General features: G+C 40.5%; 1 protein-coding gene across 2 annotated transcripts in view; it reads right to left on the reverse strand.

The window, feature by feature from the left end:
* Positions 1–17,056, reverse strand: part of grin2aa (glutamate receptor, ionotropic, N-methyl D-aspartate 2A, a) — a 119,159-nt gene extending 102,103 nt beyond the window's left edge. The window contains exons 1-5 of one of the 2 annotated variants that reach the window (XM_047800634.1): positions 15,808–17,056; positions 14,882–15,000; positions 14,357–14,505; positions 12,021–12,664; positions 8,771–9,178 (exon numbers count right to left, since the gene is read on the reverse strand). In XM_047800634.1, coding sequence (XP_047656590.1) covers positions 8,771–9,178; positions 12,021–12,113 — 501 coding nt within the window. In that variant the 5' untranslated portion in view covers positions 12,114–12,664; positions 14,357–14,505; positions 14,882–15,000; positions 15,808–17,056. Of the gene's footprint in view, positions 1–8,770; positions 9,179–12,020; positions 12,665–14,356; positions 14,506–14,881 lie in introns of both variants that reach the window. The other variant, XM_047800635.1, reaches the window with a different exon arrangement.
* Between the last annotated feature and the right edge of the window lie 14 nt (positions 17,057–17,070).

Raw genomic sequence — 17,070 nt, forward strand, 5'->3', positions numbered from 1 at the left:
CACACAGGCACGCACGCACACACGCACGCACCGCACCACACGCACGCACGCACACACGCACGCACGCACGCACTCACACACTCACTCACTCACACACACACTCACTCACACATTCACTCACTCACACACTCACACACTCACTCACACACTCACACACTCACTCACACTCTCACACACTCACTCACACATTCACTCACTCACACACTCACACACTCACACACTCACACTCACTCACACACTCACTCACACACTCACTCACTCACACTCACTCACACACTCACTCACACACTCACTCACACACTCACACACACTCACTCACACTCACTCACTCACACTCACTCACTCACTCACTCACTCACTTACACTCATACTCACTCACTCACACTCATACTCACTCACTCACTCACTCACTCACTCACTCACTCACTCACTCACTCACTCACTCAGTCCTGGTTGGATCTTGAACACTAGCGTTAATAACATGAACCACGTAACAGAAGACTTTGTTCAGCAGAACTGGATCCCACACGTCATCCAGAGTCCCAGTAACATCCCAGTGTGTAACCGTGCAAAGCTCTGCTCAGACACACACATCAGCTAGCAACCAAACACCATCATGAACACCAATACGCCTTTGCTGTTGCTGTTTGAATGATTATTTTTAGCCTCAGGGTCTATAAATGACTCGGCCTGGGGTAATTAAAGAGAAACAGTGATATCACACATCTGAGTAACGACTGAGACGCTGCAACTGCCTTCTGAGGGAGTGGTACAGACATACATAAGGTGATTAAAAGGGAGGGGGTCTCAGGAGGAGACGCGCTTATTGGCATGGACTACATGACGAGACACTGATCAGTTCCACCTGAGGCTTTTATTCAAGCTCACAAAGACATTCGTATATTTTACTCAATAAAAAAAGACTGAGAGAAAGGATATGTTTACAAGTCTGTACTTCTACAGGAACGTCTGTTTACAGGAACTACTTTATACAGCAGCAGGAACTACTTCCTATAGGAACCTCTGTTTACAGGAACTACTTTATACAGCAGCAGGAACTACTTCCTATAGGAACCTCTGTTTACAGGAACTACTTTATACAGCAGCAGGAACTACTTCCTATAGGAACCTCAGTTTACAGGAACTACTTTATACAGCAGCAGGAACAACCTATGTTTTAAGGAACTACTTTATACAGCAGGGCAAACTACTTTCTATAGGAACCTCTGTTTACCGGAACTACTTTATACAGCAGCAGGAAGTACTTTCTATAGGAAAGCCATTCCACACACACACACACACACACACACACACACACACACACACACACACACACACACACACACACACACACACACACACACACACACAGAGACACAGACACAGACACAAGCACATACACACACACACACACAAACACACACGCACACACACACAGACACACACACAGACACACACAGACACACACAAGCGCACACATACAGACACACACACAGACACACAGACACACACACACAGACACACACACGAGTCTGTACTTCTTTCTTTCTTTAAATGTTTTAATGGACACATCATCTCCAGAGACGTGGAGTTGAGCTGATCCGGAGGTTCAGTGTTAAAACTAGGGTTCAGTCCCCCATCTGTTGAACAAACCAGTCACATAGTGAGGAAACATCTGCTCTTCTGCTGCTGATCAGTCTGAAATAAAAGCCATTCCAGCATTTATCATCACAAAAGAGCTTTTCAGCACAACAAACGAGAGCTGATGGAGATCATTTCCACACACGCCTGCAGCTGCTCCATGCTAACTGGCCGCTATAATACCCGCGTTCATCATTAGCGACATCAGCGTTTTAAAGTTCTGCTGCTTCAAAGTGAAAACTAAACTGCAGCTTTGTAGAACTGAGTCTCCTGGTGCTGTGGACACAATCACACGCCTTTATACACTTACTCCATAGATTCATTCATATTCCTCCACCTCTGTGCCTCTGATACACTGATCACACTCGACTCACACACAGCTGCTGAAAGGAACCTTCTATAAGAACCTCTGTTTACAGGGACTACTTTCTACAGGAACCTCTGTTTACAGGAACTACTTTATACAACAGCAGGAACTACTTTCTATAGGAACGTCTGTTTACAGGAACTACTTTATACAGCAGCAAGAACTACTTTCTATAGGAACCTCTGTTTACAGGAACTACTTTATACAACAGCAGGAACTACTTTCTATAGGAACGTCTGTTTACAGGAACTAATTTATAAAGAAGCAGGAACTACTTTCTATAGGAACCTCTGTTTACAGGAACTACTTTATACAGCAGCAGGAACATTTTCCACAGGAACCTCTGTTTGTTTACAGGAACTACTTAATACAGCAGCGGGAACTACTTTCTACAGGAACCTCTGTTTACAGGAACTACTTTATACAACAGCAGGAACTACTTTCTATAGGAACCTCTGTTTACAGGAACTACTTTATAAAGAAGCAGGAACTACTTTCTATAGGAATGTCTGTTTACAGGAACTACTTTATAAAGAAGCAGGAACTACTTTCTATAGGAACGTCTGTTTACAGGAACTACTTTATACAGCAGCAGGAACATTTTCCACAAGAACCTCTGTTTGTTTACAGGAACTACTTAATACAGCAGCGGGAACTACTTTCTACAGGAACCTCTGTTTACAGGAACTACATTCTATAGGAACCTGTGTTTACAGGAACTACTTTCTACAGGAACGCCTGTTTACAGGAACTACTTTATAAAGAAGCAGGAACTACTTTCTATAGGAATCTCTGTTTACAGGAACTACTTTATACAGCAGAGTGAACTGTCTTCTACAGGAACTAGTCTACATTACAACATGAACTACATTGTGTGTAATTCATTACGATGAAGTGGAAGGTTCTGCTGGAGATGAACACAGATGGAGATCAGGTTGTAAAAGCCTGAATCCTGTTCCATTCAGTTCACACAGATATTTTTAGAAAGCACCAAATTCTCCTCTAACAGCATGATGTGTGCTGCGCTTCTCTTTACTCTCATTAAGCTGCTCTCGTATTCAGGACGTTTATCGGATTGAGATTCATGTAACTGTATTCTTTAGCTGATAAACAATAAAAAGTGTGTCTCCAGTTTAATCTTTGTACTTTATTACTGCTTTAAAGAAGAACTTCACTTAGAGTGAAGGTCACAGAGTGATGCAACTGTATAAATAAATAAATAAATAAATACAGCACAGATGTATTGAACAGCTAGATCTCCCTCTCTCTCACACACAGACACACACACACACACACACACACACACACACACACACACACACACACACACACACACACATACAGACACACACACACAGAGACACACACAGGCACACACAGACACAGACAGACATACAGACACACACACACACACAGACACACACAGACACACACAGAGACACACACAGACACACAGACACACAGACACACACACACACAGAGACACACACACACACATCTTACACACATGTGAATGTCAGCAGTGGTTTATTGATGAACACTTTGATTGGGTCTCATGTGAACGTTCTGACACGTTCCACACGTCACCAAACAGCACACCGGTTTGTGTCGAGCCTCGCAGCTTTAGCTTCCTGTTCAGCATCAGACAAAAGTTTCTCTACACTGAAAAGTTTTTAATTTTGTTTAGATAAAGACTCTACGGCGTGTCTCCAGCATCAGTCAAACAACCTTCATCTACAGACCTGAGATATGATGTGTGAAAATCTTTTCCTCTGACTGTAAGCACTGACACTGGAGACTCCATCACCTCATGATAAATAAACACACGTTGTTTATTTCTCTTTACTCTCATTCTAATCTGTTTATTATCTGTTTATTATCTGTTTATTGTCTGTTTATTAACATCAACATCTTTTGACCAATCAGAGTCTCAGCAGCAAATTTTTGGAAGAAAAAAATCAGAATATATTTGAGGAACTCAATGAAACCCGGTTTTACGTACAGCAGCTTTCCTCTTTCTCTGATAAAAGCAGACGGAGATATAAGACAGATCGATGACGCTGACGTTTGACGCGAATCTGTTCTTCTGTTCGTGGAGGATTCGCTCCGACGCCTTCGTCGGCACACAGACGCCGACCGAATTCCCACTAAAGCCGAACTCGGAGAGTGTTTTTCACTCCAGCAGTCGTCACATTAGCGCATTAACATCACCTGACTGCGGTATCTTCTAAATTTATCACCTGAACACTGAGACTGATGGAGGAGGCGACTGAGGGAACCCGAAGCTCCCTGAACACTCACCTGTTTTACCTACCAGGAGATAAAGCACGTGACACGACCGCACTGTGACGTACGTGTCTCTAATCGCTGACGTGTCACCTGTCTGTTAATCAGCGTGTTAATGATCACTGACGTGTTCTTCACATCCACACAGAAACACACAGGAAGACAAAACAGTGAGAAATCAAGGCTCTTAAAGCACCGACGCTCTGGAGTGGATTTGTGTGAAGAAACTAATAAAGTGACATTAAAGTCAATAAAATCTATTTCAGTCTGAGGATTTAATGGAGGAGACGCAGTGGAGCGGAGAACACTCAGAAACACAGGAAGAGGGAGGGAGGGAAGGAAGGAGGGAGGGAGGAAGGAAGGAAGGAAGGAAGGAAGGAAGGAAGGAAGGAAGGAAGGAAGGAAGGAAGGAAGGAAGGAATATTAGAATATTAGGATATTAGGATATTTGTGTGTGTTATTAGTGTGTGTTATTAGTGTGTGTTATTAGTGTGTGATATTAGTGAGTGATATTAGTGTGTGATATTAGTGTGTGTGTTATTAGTGTGTGATATTAGTGTGTGATATTAGTGTGTGTTATTAGTGTGTGATATTAGTGAGTGATATTAGTGAGTGATATTAGTGTGTGTTATTAGTGTGTGATATTAGTGAGTGATATTAGTGAGTGATATTAGTGTGTGATATTAGTGAGTGATATTAGTGAGTGATATTAGTGTGTGTTATTAGTGAGTGATATTAGTGAGTGATATTAGTGAGTGATATTAGTGAGTCATATTAGTGTGTGATATTAGTGTGTGTTATTAGTGTGTGTTATTAGTGAGTGATATTAGTGTGTGTTATTAGTGAGTGATATTAGTGTGTGTTATTAGTGTGTGTTATTAGTGAGTGATATTAGTGTGTGTTATTAGTGAGTGATATTAGTGTGTGTTATTAGTGAGTGATATTAGTGAGTGATATTAGTGTGTGTTATTAGTGTGTGTTATTAGTGTGTGTTATTAGTGTGTGTTATTAGTGTGTGTTATTAGTGAGTCATATTAGTGTGTGTTATTAGTGAGTGATATTAGTGAGTGATATTAGTGAGTGATATTAGTGTGTGTGTTATTAGTGTGTGATATTAGTGGGTGATATTAGTGTGTGTTAGTAGTGTGTGTTATTAGTGTGTGATATTAGTGTGTGATATTAGTGTGTGATATTAGTGTGTGATATTAGTGTGTGTTATTAGTGAGTGATATTAGTGTGTGTTATTAGTGAGTGATATTAGTGTGTGTTATTAGTGTGTGTTATTAGTGTGTGTTATTAGTGTGTGTTATTAGTGAGTCATATTAGTGAGTGATATTAGTGAGTGATATTAGTGTGTGTGTTATTAGTGTGTGATATTAGTGTGTGATATTAGTGTGTGTTAGTAGTGTGTGTTATTAGTGTGTGATATTAGTGTGTGATATTAGTGTGTGATATTAGTGTGTGTTATTAGTGAGTGATATTAGTGTGTGTGTTATTAGTGTGTGATATTAGTGTGTGATATTAGTGTGTGTTAGTAGTGTGTGTTATTAGTGTGTGATATTAGTGTGTGATATTAGTGTGTGATATTAGTGAGTGATATTAGTGAGTCATATTAGTGTGTGTTATTAGTGAGTGATATTAGTGAGTGATATTAGTGAGTGATATTAGTGAGTCATATTAGTGTGTGTTATTAGTGTGTGATATTAGTGTGTGATATTAGTGTGTGTTATTAGTGTGTGATATTAGTGAGTGATATTAGTGAGTCATATTAGTGAGTGATATTAGTGAGTGATATTAGTGAGTGATATTAGTGAGTCATATTAGTGAGTGATATTAGTGAGTGATATTAGTGTGTGATATTAGTGAGTGATATTAGTGTGTGTTATTAGTGTGTGTTATTAGTATGTGTTATTAGTGTGTGTTATTAGTGAGTGATATTAGTGTGTGTTATTAGTGAGTGATATTAGTGTGTGTTATTAGTGTGTGTTATTAGTGTGTGTTATTAGTGAGTGATATTAGTGTGTGTTATTAGTGTGTGTTATTAGTGAGTGATATTAGTGTGTGATATTAGTGTGTGTTATTAGTGTGTGATATTAGTGTGTGATATTAGTGTGTGATATTAGTGTGTGTTATTAGTGTGTGTTATTAGTGTGTGTTATTAGTGTGTGTTATTAGTGTGTGTTATTAGTGTGTGATATTAGTGTGTGATATTAGTGTGTGTTATTAGTGAGTGATATTAGTGTGTGTTATTAGTGTGTGATATTAGTGAGTGATATTAGTGAGTGATATTAGTGTGTGTGATATTAGTGAGTGATATTAGTGTGTGATATTAGTGTGTGTGATATTAGTGAGTGATATTAGTGAGTGATATTAGTGAGTGATATTAGAGAGTGATATTAGTGAGTGATATTAGTGTGTGATATTAGTGTGTGATATTAGTGTGTGTTATTAGTGTGTGACATTAGTGTGTGATATTAGTGTGTGTTATTAGTGAGTGATATTAGTGTGTGTTATTAGTGAGTGATATTAGTGTGTGTTATTAGTGTGTGTTATTAGTGTGTGTTATTAGTGAGTGATATTAGTGTGTGTGTTATTAGTGAGTGATATTAGTGTGTGTTATTAGTGAGTGATATTAGTGTGTGTTATTAGTGAGTGATATTAGTGTGTGATATTAGTGAGTGATATTAGTGTGTGATATTAGTGAGTGATATTAGTGAGTGATATTAGTGTGTGTTATTAGTGAGTGATATTAGTGTGTGTTATTAGTGAGTGATATTAGTGAGTGATATTAGTGAGTGTTATTAGTGTGTGTTATTAGTGTGTGATATTAGTGTGTGTTATTAGTGAGTGATATTAGTGTGTGTGATATTAGTGTGTGATATTAGTGTGTGATATTAGTGTGTGTTATTAGTGTGTGTGATATTAGTGAGTGATATTAGTGTGTGATATTAGTGAGTGATATTAGTGAGTGATATTAGTGAGTGATATTAGTGTGTGTTATTAGTGTGTGTTATTAGTGTGTGTGATATTAGTGAGTGATATTAGTGTGTGATATTAGTGAGTGATATTAGTGAGTGATATTAGTGAGTGATATTAGTGTGTGTTATTAGTGTGTGTTATTAGTGAGTGATATTAGTGTGTGTGATATTAGTGAGTGATATTAGTGTGTGATATTAGTGAGTGATATTAGTGTGTGATATTAGTGTGTGTTATTAGTGTGTGTTATTAGTGAGTGATATTAGTGTGTGTGATATTAGTGTGTGATATTAGTGAGTGATATTAGTGTGTGTTATTAGTGTGTGTGATATTAGTGAGTGATATTAGTGTGTGATATTAGTGAGTGTTATTAGTGTGTGTGATATTAGTGAGTGATATTAGTGAGTGATATTAGTGAGTGATATTAGTGTGTGATATTAGTGTGTGTGATATTAGTGTGTGATATTAGTGAGTGATATTAGTGTGTGTTATTAGTGTGTGTGATATTAGTGAGTGATATTAGTGAGTGATATTAGTGAGTGATATTAGTGTGTGATATTAGTGTGTGTGATATTAGTGAGTGATATTAGTGTGTGATATTAGTGAGTGATATTAGTGTGTGATATTAGTGTGTGATATTAGTGTGTGATATTAGTGTGTGATATTAGTGTGAATTATCCTGAGGTTAAAGACACAGTGACACGTGATGAACTTCACTTCTCTGTGGAAATCCACTATAAAGCCACGTAACAGACTTCAGACTTTGGCTCAGAGATGAAAATGTGAAACCTGAGAAAAGTCTTCGAGTTGCACGTGTGCCTATTTTTACTTGCTGAACATTTAAAGTATTGAATAATGTATAACGTGTAAGTAGAGAGAAGCCGCAGTCTGGATTTGACCGGCGATGGAGCGAAAGTGCACATCTGAGGCCATTTACATCCGTAGAGAGAGAAACATACGGCAAGGAGCTGGAGTTTATACAAACGATTAAAAATAATTAGACGTTTACGTCCCTTTAAACTCCGATTTTTATAGCCAAAAAAAAAAAATAATGTTCAAGCTCGTTAACTCTAACAGACTCTACGGAGAATCTTCGAATTTTACACGACTAATATAACACAGTTTGACTTTATTTAAACATGTTAAATGCGATTTTTACTTAATAGTGTAAAGTAGGCGGAGTCATTGCGACTAGATGAATCTACAGCAGCGTGAAAGTCACCAGAGTTTGTATGCAAATTAATACGACAGAAGGGCAAGTGTTACATTAGTGGAATACTGACGTGTTATAATCGCTTTATTAAGACACACACTTTATAGTCGAGACTAGCTAGCTAGCTAATCAACAGATCTAATAAGCTAGCTAGGTTTTCTTGTACTGTAAGCGACAAATTTGTTGGCGGTGAACAAGGGGCTTAGGGTTTAGGTTGAACACGTCAAGCAAACAAACGTCGGGAAAATGTCTCGCGAATTCTGAACGATAACGAAAGCATGGCTTACCTTATCTGCCATGATCATGGACGAGCCACCGTGAATCCCCAGGATGGGTATCAACGTCTGCGAGGAAATAAAATCCAAAATCTGGGCGATGGCTTCCTGGTCGGTGCCGTCGCCAAACACCACACCGTGGATCTTAGTCCCGGACATGAGGTCGCACACGTGAGTGATGATGCTCTTCGGGTCCGTTTCGTTAACCAGCAGTGTGACGACGTTGACGTCGATCGGGTCGTCCTTGCTCCACAGGGCTCGTATGTCCCGGTCCGAGATGTAGCGCGTTCGGCCCAGGATCACGGCAATGTTCAGAATGGGAACCTTCTCTGCGGCGTGCACCACGCCCACCAGGGTGAGGAGAGCCGGGAGCATCAGGAGGGCCAAGCCGCAAAACCCCATAGTGCTCGACTTCATTCCCTGAAAGAAAGAACTTTGTGAGTTTTCACAATGACACGTTTGTAAATAAAGATACATCACGTCGCTTTTTATCCAATAAGACATAAGACATACTCTAGGAAGGTTCTCCTTATTAGAAAAAAGGTTCCATGTAGAACCCTGAAACCAACTAAAGAACCGACCCAACAAGAGAGATGAACCCTATCAGAGAGCTTTCCGATCCAAATGATTTTTAGGAGCTAAGTATATTAAAGAACTCTTGAAGAACCTTTTGAAAAACCGGCTTGACTTGAAGCTCCTTCAACAAGGGTGTGTTTGGTTTGGTCGATTTAGGTGGTGGTTCATTATCAACATGTTCTACGAGTTCTGTTTAGAACCAAAAAAAAAAAAAAAAAAAACTCAAAGAGAAACAATTCTGCATATAGCCATAGACCATAGGGTCAAGCTGAGAAACTCTTACCATGCAAGGTTTTTGCTGAGATTGCTCTACATTTGTCATATGTGGGCGTGTCCTATTTTTAGTCTACTGCTGGTTGCCATGGTTTCACTGATAGCACACTGAGTTAGAGTGATATCCACATGGGTTAGCTACAGAACGTCACTAACCGTTTATAATAAAACAGCATGATTTAATACGGAAAGTCCATCAGACTGGGGTGATTATTTCACGCAAACCTGGCAACCCTGAGATTAAAACAATATCAGTATAAACTTATTTGCCTCAATGATGTATCCGAATATTTTAGATAAACTCATAGGGTTAAGTTCGAGATAATGTTGGAGCATCAAACACAACGAACAGACGTCACCGTATAAGGACGTGACACAGGTAGAAAATGTGCAGGGAAACATTCAGTGTTCAGAGAGCCTCGGTTTGGAAAGCAGGCGAACGAAGAGCTGGCGATGAGCGAGTGATGAAGATGCCGTCTGACACCGAGGCTGAGCAGCAAGCAGAGCAGAAGAGCGGAGTGCTGACATCATCACACCACAAGCGCACTGAGAGAACGGAGCCTCCTGAACATCCGACATGGCCTACATGTGTAAGCGAGGTGAAGTGATGATCGCTGTAGATCATATGGTTCAGAGAGAGGTAACACTGCAGCTTCTGAGCTGATGAAACTTAAACTGGAGCATCAGGAAGCCATGTCGATGACATCACATCTTTTACCTAGGGCTTGCTTTTTCAGGTGTAAAGGTGAACCTTTTATCTCCCATCCATCATCCAGTATATCCAGTTGCTCCAACATTTGGAGATCATGAGTTTAAATCCACAAGATGCCACGATGCTCTTTGTTTTCGATCCTGGAGAGCAAAACTGGCCATGCTGTCTGAGTGGGAGAGACATCGTCTATCTCACCCTGTCAATCACAGCGCCATCAGCCAATCATGGCCATCTGTATGTTGAAAGGAGTCTCAGAGGAAGCTTGTGTTAGCCTTCACGCTCCCAGGTTACTGTGCTGATGGAGAAAGCAGGTGGGCTGTTAGATAACCAAACTGAAGATAAAACGTAGGGAATATTGAGCAATATCACACTTTGTTTGTTTATTTTTAGTCTCATGAAATGCTGTGGAACGTCCAGAACCCAGCCAGTTCCTGCTGTCACTCTTCTTTCTCTTGGATTAAAAACTCAGCTTGCCGCAAAGTGTAAACCGAAGGCACTCCTTCCATAAATGTTACATAAACATGAGTGTGAGTTCTTGAGACTGTGGAAGGGATTGAAACGGAGCTGACTTCGTTCGAGATGTATTTGCTTATTAGACTCCAGAGGAAGGTTTATTATTTGTAATAATCATACAGAGCAACAGCAAGAGACAGACAGAGAGAGAGAGAGAGAGAGAGAGAGAGAGAGAGAGAGAGAGAGAGAGAGAGAGAGAAGAACCGAAAAGTGATATAGAGGTCTGTACATTTATCGGTGTGTGTAGATGTGTAGAGCTGTCTTCAGAAGTGTATAGGTGTATGTAGATGTGTATAAATGTGTATCTATGTGTGTACTGTATAGTCGTTAATTCCCGCAGATTGCAGCTTTATGCACGCGCGCCCCCTGTCGGTGCGCCTCAGCCCGGACCTCAGCCGTATTCCGCTTTAGGACGCGGCTCCAGCGCAGTCAATGTCGTGCTTATCCACACCTACTGTATCCACACCTACACGCCTGTGGCATATGACTCTCATGAAGGAACAACATCTAAACCAAGCGCGCGTTTCATTCCAATTACTTAGATTTGCTATTTCAATAAAAGTGTAACAAAGTAAACCGAGCAGGTGGAGTTAAAAAAAATAAATAATAAAAAAGGAAGATATACATAAACCCAAAGATTTGATCAACGCAAGATCCAGTCACTCCACATAAAAAATACAATAAATAAATAAATAAATAAATAAATAAATAAATAAGATGTAAGATTTATGAGACATATCTCGGGGCTTTATTTATTGGAATAATCCTGCGCTCGGGACGCAGAGACTCCCGAGACTCAGATGATCATCCAAAGCAGTTTCACACTCACACGCTCACACACTCATACTGTATTTCTATTTAATTTCGACACACATCAGCAGCTCTACCCACCAGTTTGCTGCAATCAGACTACAATTGCATTTGATTCGCACCGAATTGTCCGCATGGCGCACGATGCAGAATCCTATACGTCTTTTCGCACCCGAGATCTCTTTAGATCAGATTCACATGAAAGAAAGAAATCCAACGCTGCATTTCTATTCTGCTGCATTTCACACAGGAAACCCGCACGTTTTTGGGGGGGTTTTCTGCCTCTTTCTTTAGGACGCACTGCACTTTTTCCTGGAGAACGTATGCGTAAAAATCGACGAGAAAAACAACCCATAGCGAATTTTTTCGGCTACTCACAGCATCGTCTCTCCTCCACAGAGATCCAGAATCGGAGTGGACATCGCAGCAGGTCCTGTCCTCCTCTCTCCTCTCTCTGTCTAACACACGCATACACACGCACACACACTCTCTCTGTGTATTTCTCTTTTCTCCTGCCGGGTTGCGGATGATTGAACGGTCGCCCTTTATTATCCTTCAACTTCGATCCCGCGACATCACATTAAATCCAAAGTGGCTTCTTGGCGTCCGCGAGCTTTATCCATGACTCCGTTCGCGCGCCCGCGTGTGTGTGTGCGTGTGTGTGTGTGCGTGTGTGTGTGTGTGTGTGTGTGTGTGTGTGTGTGTGTTGCCTCCTCGGTCCCGCATCCAGAGCTGCGGGGTTAAAAAAAATGAAGAAGAGGCAGAAGAAACGCGCGCGCGCGCACAAACACACACGCACACACACACTCTGTCTCTCTCACACACATATAGATATATATACACACACATAGAGAGAGAGAGAGCAGCAGCAGCAGCAGCAGGTCTGCGACTGAAGAATGAAATGCAGAGAAGAGAGGGATGCTGCTTGATCCTATCTTCTTCCTTCTTTCCTTCCTTCTTTCCCTTTCTCGTTTTCTATGCGCCCCTTTAAAGCTCATCAAACAGCAAACTTCAACACGGTGCTGCAGTAAAAAAAAAAACAAAAAAACGACGCACTGAGGTCAAGGATATAGATTTATATATTTATATAAAATCAAAATGGTGTTACTGGATGTATAAAAAGTCTACACAGCCCTTTTTAAACAGGCAGACTTGTGTGACGTTATTAAAAAAAATGGAAAAAAAATAAAAAAAAAGTTACATTACCACCTCATGTGCACAAGTGTAAGCACCCTTTAATAATCAGAATGAACCAATCACTTTCACTCTCAGTGTTGTAAATGAAATATCACACAGTTGGTTAAGATCAGACCATATAAAAATGTTGTTTCTCTAGGATCTTGTTTACATCAGACTGCTGAAGCCATGGCCTGTAAGGATCTTATGGAACCAAGAGACCTACAGCAACGTTAAAGGAGCTGCAGGAAGATCTGACACGTACTGATTCTTCCCTGCATATGACAATAGGATTTATTGTAAAATTTATGCAAAAGGTCTGTTTGGTGCGAGCATCAATGCAGCATGGTGGTGGTAGCATCGTAGTAGATCTGAGGCTTTTACAGTATCAAGGTGGAGGAACTCGTCCTACTCATAGCTACAAATAGTCCATTTCAGTCCACTTGCAAAACCTCCAGGTGTCTGGAAATAAGCTGAAGATAATAAATTAAAAAAAAAATAGAATTTCACCTTTCAGCAGGAAAATGAACCAAACCGTACATTCAGATCAGCTTGACCATGTTTCTGAGTGAACTCGGCAAAGAATCCCATTAAAAAAATCTACTGGAAAGCAGGAAGTGCACAGAAGATTATTCTGCTGGATCTCAAATATTTTTGCAAGACGGAGCAGGAAAAAATCCCCGTGTCAAGATGTTCCACACTGACAGACTCTTACCAAAACGGCCGAGTGGTGAAATAAAAAAAGAGTAATGATATTAGGGGTGAGTATTTTTCCACATTTTGAATTCACACTGAGGGTCGAAAACCTTCTGAGATGATCGATCTGTCATTTATTTCACCACACACACACACACACACACACACACACACGTATAGGTCCTCTGTGGGAAGACGGGCTCGCCTTCGCTCCTGACACACATCACTGAGGTTTGGAGAATGAGGAGGAACCCCACACAGACACCGGAGAACATCTGAAACCACACGGTCAGTCACCCGGGGTCAGGATGGAGCCGGGGATCCTGGAGCTAAACTGTTGGACGTTTAGACCTCGATGTCCAACCACAAATAAAACCCCTGCTCCTGTTACATGACTCAGACTGTTTTTTTTTTCCTGTCAAAGCTTCTTGTAGGATTTCTTGTAAACCGTGCGCTGCGGTTTGAGGAAAAGAATCCAAGTGTGAAAGCAGCTTAAAAGTTTTGTCCATGTTTAGAGATGACAGTGAAGGTGTCTGAACACTTGGTACAAATATTTGAGTCCACGATGGGGAGAGGGTCTGTGAATGCTTGGGGGCGGGGCTTATACTCACAGCTTTGTACCTACTAAAGAACATTTTGGGTGCATGGCACATCACCGAGAAGAAATACCTTTAAACCAGGAGCTGTTCTTGGACAAGAATTTTCCCTAACGGCTCTTTTCCCCTCCGTTATGAAAAGTTATACAGAAAGTAATGATAAAATTGAATTAGTATTTTGGCCCAGTCAGATTCTGAAGTTAAAATCCAATGTTAAACAAAACACAAGCTTAGTCTCATGGGCACCTGTTCACATGTTTCTCAGGTGGCTTCCGCATGTAACGTGGATCACACCAAGGTTTGTGTGAAAGCAGCTCCAGGTCAGACATCAGACATCTCCGACTCAATCTCGAGCTAGAAAACAGATCTCAAACTTCACCAACATGGTTCACAAACTGGATAAACAAGAGAGAGAGAGGGAGAGAAAGAGAGAGAGAGAAAGAGAGAGAGAGAGAGAGAGAGAAACACAAGTGTAAAAAAAGTCTGATTTCTTAAATAAAAAAAATGCGAAATTCCAAGTTGTTCATCTGCTTCCACGAGCATCACAGACACTAACATCAGTCACCGAACACGTCTCATCCGATAGTGTCGACGTCCCAAATGACGCTGAAATATTGAATCATTTTAGAAACATTCACATAAAACTGGTTTATTTTAATCACTGTGAGGTTTTACACTCAGACATAATATAAAAGTAGCACTTTAACTTCTGTCCTCTGTGCATTATATTTATATATATATATATATATTTATATTTATATATACACACACATATATATTATCCCCTCGGGCTCTCTGTACACTCTCTCTCTGTATCCTCTCCACTGCCAGGCTGTAGCTCGGTGTTTTTTCCCCTCTATAAAGCAGTATTTCAATATTTCAGCTCTGATCTGTGAATAAAACACATCGACTGAACAAACAGCTCAGCTGTAATTAGATTGACTGGAAGCGTCTTGTTTTTCAGCCCTTACGCTTTGGATTTTTTTGCTCTCTGATGCGTCACTAGACGTCTTTAATATTAAATTACACACACACACACACACACACACACACACACACACACACACACACACACATATGAGATACATATTAATAATGTCACACATCTTAACACTGATATAAAAATTTGCCTATCTAAGCCTATTTGTGGAAGGAGTCTCCAGTTTCAGTACTTTGTAATACTCAGAGCTGTAAAGATGAAGATGATGGTTTGTTATTTTTTGTCTCTGGTTCTCTACATGGTTTCAGCGTTATAATTCATAGATGTTTTAATGATGCAGACGAACACAGCGTAGGCTCATCTCCGTGATCTGATGAACGTAACGACCGCAAAAAGTATACATAACAATCCTGACGCTTACGGTAATGAGAACGATACGGAGTTATGTTGTAGCGAACACGTTCATAAAAACAATGTGATTACTCCAATTATTTCTCATGACTCATGACTTTTCAGTGCTCAGGAAGACATCCTGCAGGGTTAGGTTACTAACATTCGCCTGTGATCCTCTACAACAGCGTCTGATCGTTACTGCCAACGTACACATAAAAGCAGAAGAGGAATAAAACGTCAGGAAGTAAACACTTGGGGAGGAAGAGTTAGAGGTAAATAATGACTTCAGGGTGATAAAAGTGACTCATCTTCACCACTTCATCACATCAGACAGGATTCTACTGTAACAGCAAAGTGTTTATACCTCTTGTACCATCACATCACTCTTTATTCTCCTTTCTGACGTTTAAGAGACACGTGTATGTCCTCTGTCCTGAGTACGCCGGCACTGCAGACTCCTTCTGTAAAAGTTCAATAAACTCCACAGAAATCAACACACATTGTTTAAAAAAAAAAGGGCTGCATCTGCTGTACTCCACTTTTTGTGCTGTGTTTTGTGGCTTGGATTTACAAAAAGAAAAAAAAAGCAGCGCAATGCATGAGCTTGATGCAGAGATGGCAGTTAGCCGCAGGGGAACTTTGTGTTCCATCTCTGTATTATGAGTAGGGTGTGATGTCGCGAGTGAGCACAGAGAAGCCGTATCATGTCTGAGACATAATGCGAAGTGATTGGCCTCGTGAAGGCAGAGAAGAAAAAAGCAAGCACAACACGGCGGATGTGAGGGCGCGAGGCCGGTGGTGCTGTGCATGCGTAATCATAGAAAAACTGTATATGCATCACAACGTATGCTGGTAAAGATCTCACCTCGTATACGTTTTATTCCGTTTGTCCATTTCTGCTCACAGAAACTGGAGCCACACAGTGGACTGAGCTCTTATTCTGAATCGAGTGAAGACCCAAAAAGTAGCTCAGGACATTTGTGAAGCTAGAATTCGGCTTAGCACAGATAAGAGTAGGTTAGAGCTAAAATTACAAACTGTGTCTGCCCTTGATATGAGGTCCGTCATCACTGAAGGTCACTACTGAATAGGAAAATGGAGTTTTGGAGAACTTCTTTATTTCTACTGAGTTCCTAAACGTGTCAGATTCTCATTTCTACCCCTCTGACTGCCGTGAAGTGAAATGCAAATGCAATGAAAATATGAAACCCTGTCACACTATTCAGAGACGCTGTACGGCAAAAAAAATATAGATTAAAGACCAATCCTATGCCCTGTGAGGTCCGACGTTTCTTACGTTCTCCACGTCCGTCGTCTGTTTCACACGTCTAGTCGTGTAAACGTGTATCCAGACATTACAGAGAAAATTAAGGCCTGTATCTGAGCTTGGCTACGTGTATCTGGCGAAAGGACGTAGCTAGCATGATCAGCTCCGTTTGCTAATCTAGTTCCAAGCCAAGAACATGACATGGAAATCAAACAAACACACCAATTATTGTTCGTTTATTGTGCTGAACTAGTTCGATTAAGAGGATGTATACGACACTAACATATCAATTTAAATATTGAAAACAGACCACGCCCACTTCACACATTAACGACCAGTCAACGCCTTTCGACCAATTAG

This window comes from Tachysurus fulvidraco, chromosome 15 (assembly GCF_022655615.1).
Source record: "Tachysurus fulvidraco isolate hzauxx_2018 chromosome 15, HZAU_PFXX_2.0, whole genome shotgun sequence".
Taxonomy (NCBI): Eukaryota; Metazoa; Chordata; class Actinopteri; order Siluriformes; family Bagridae; genus Tachysurus; species Tachysurus fulvidraco.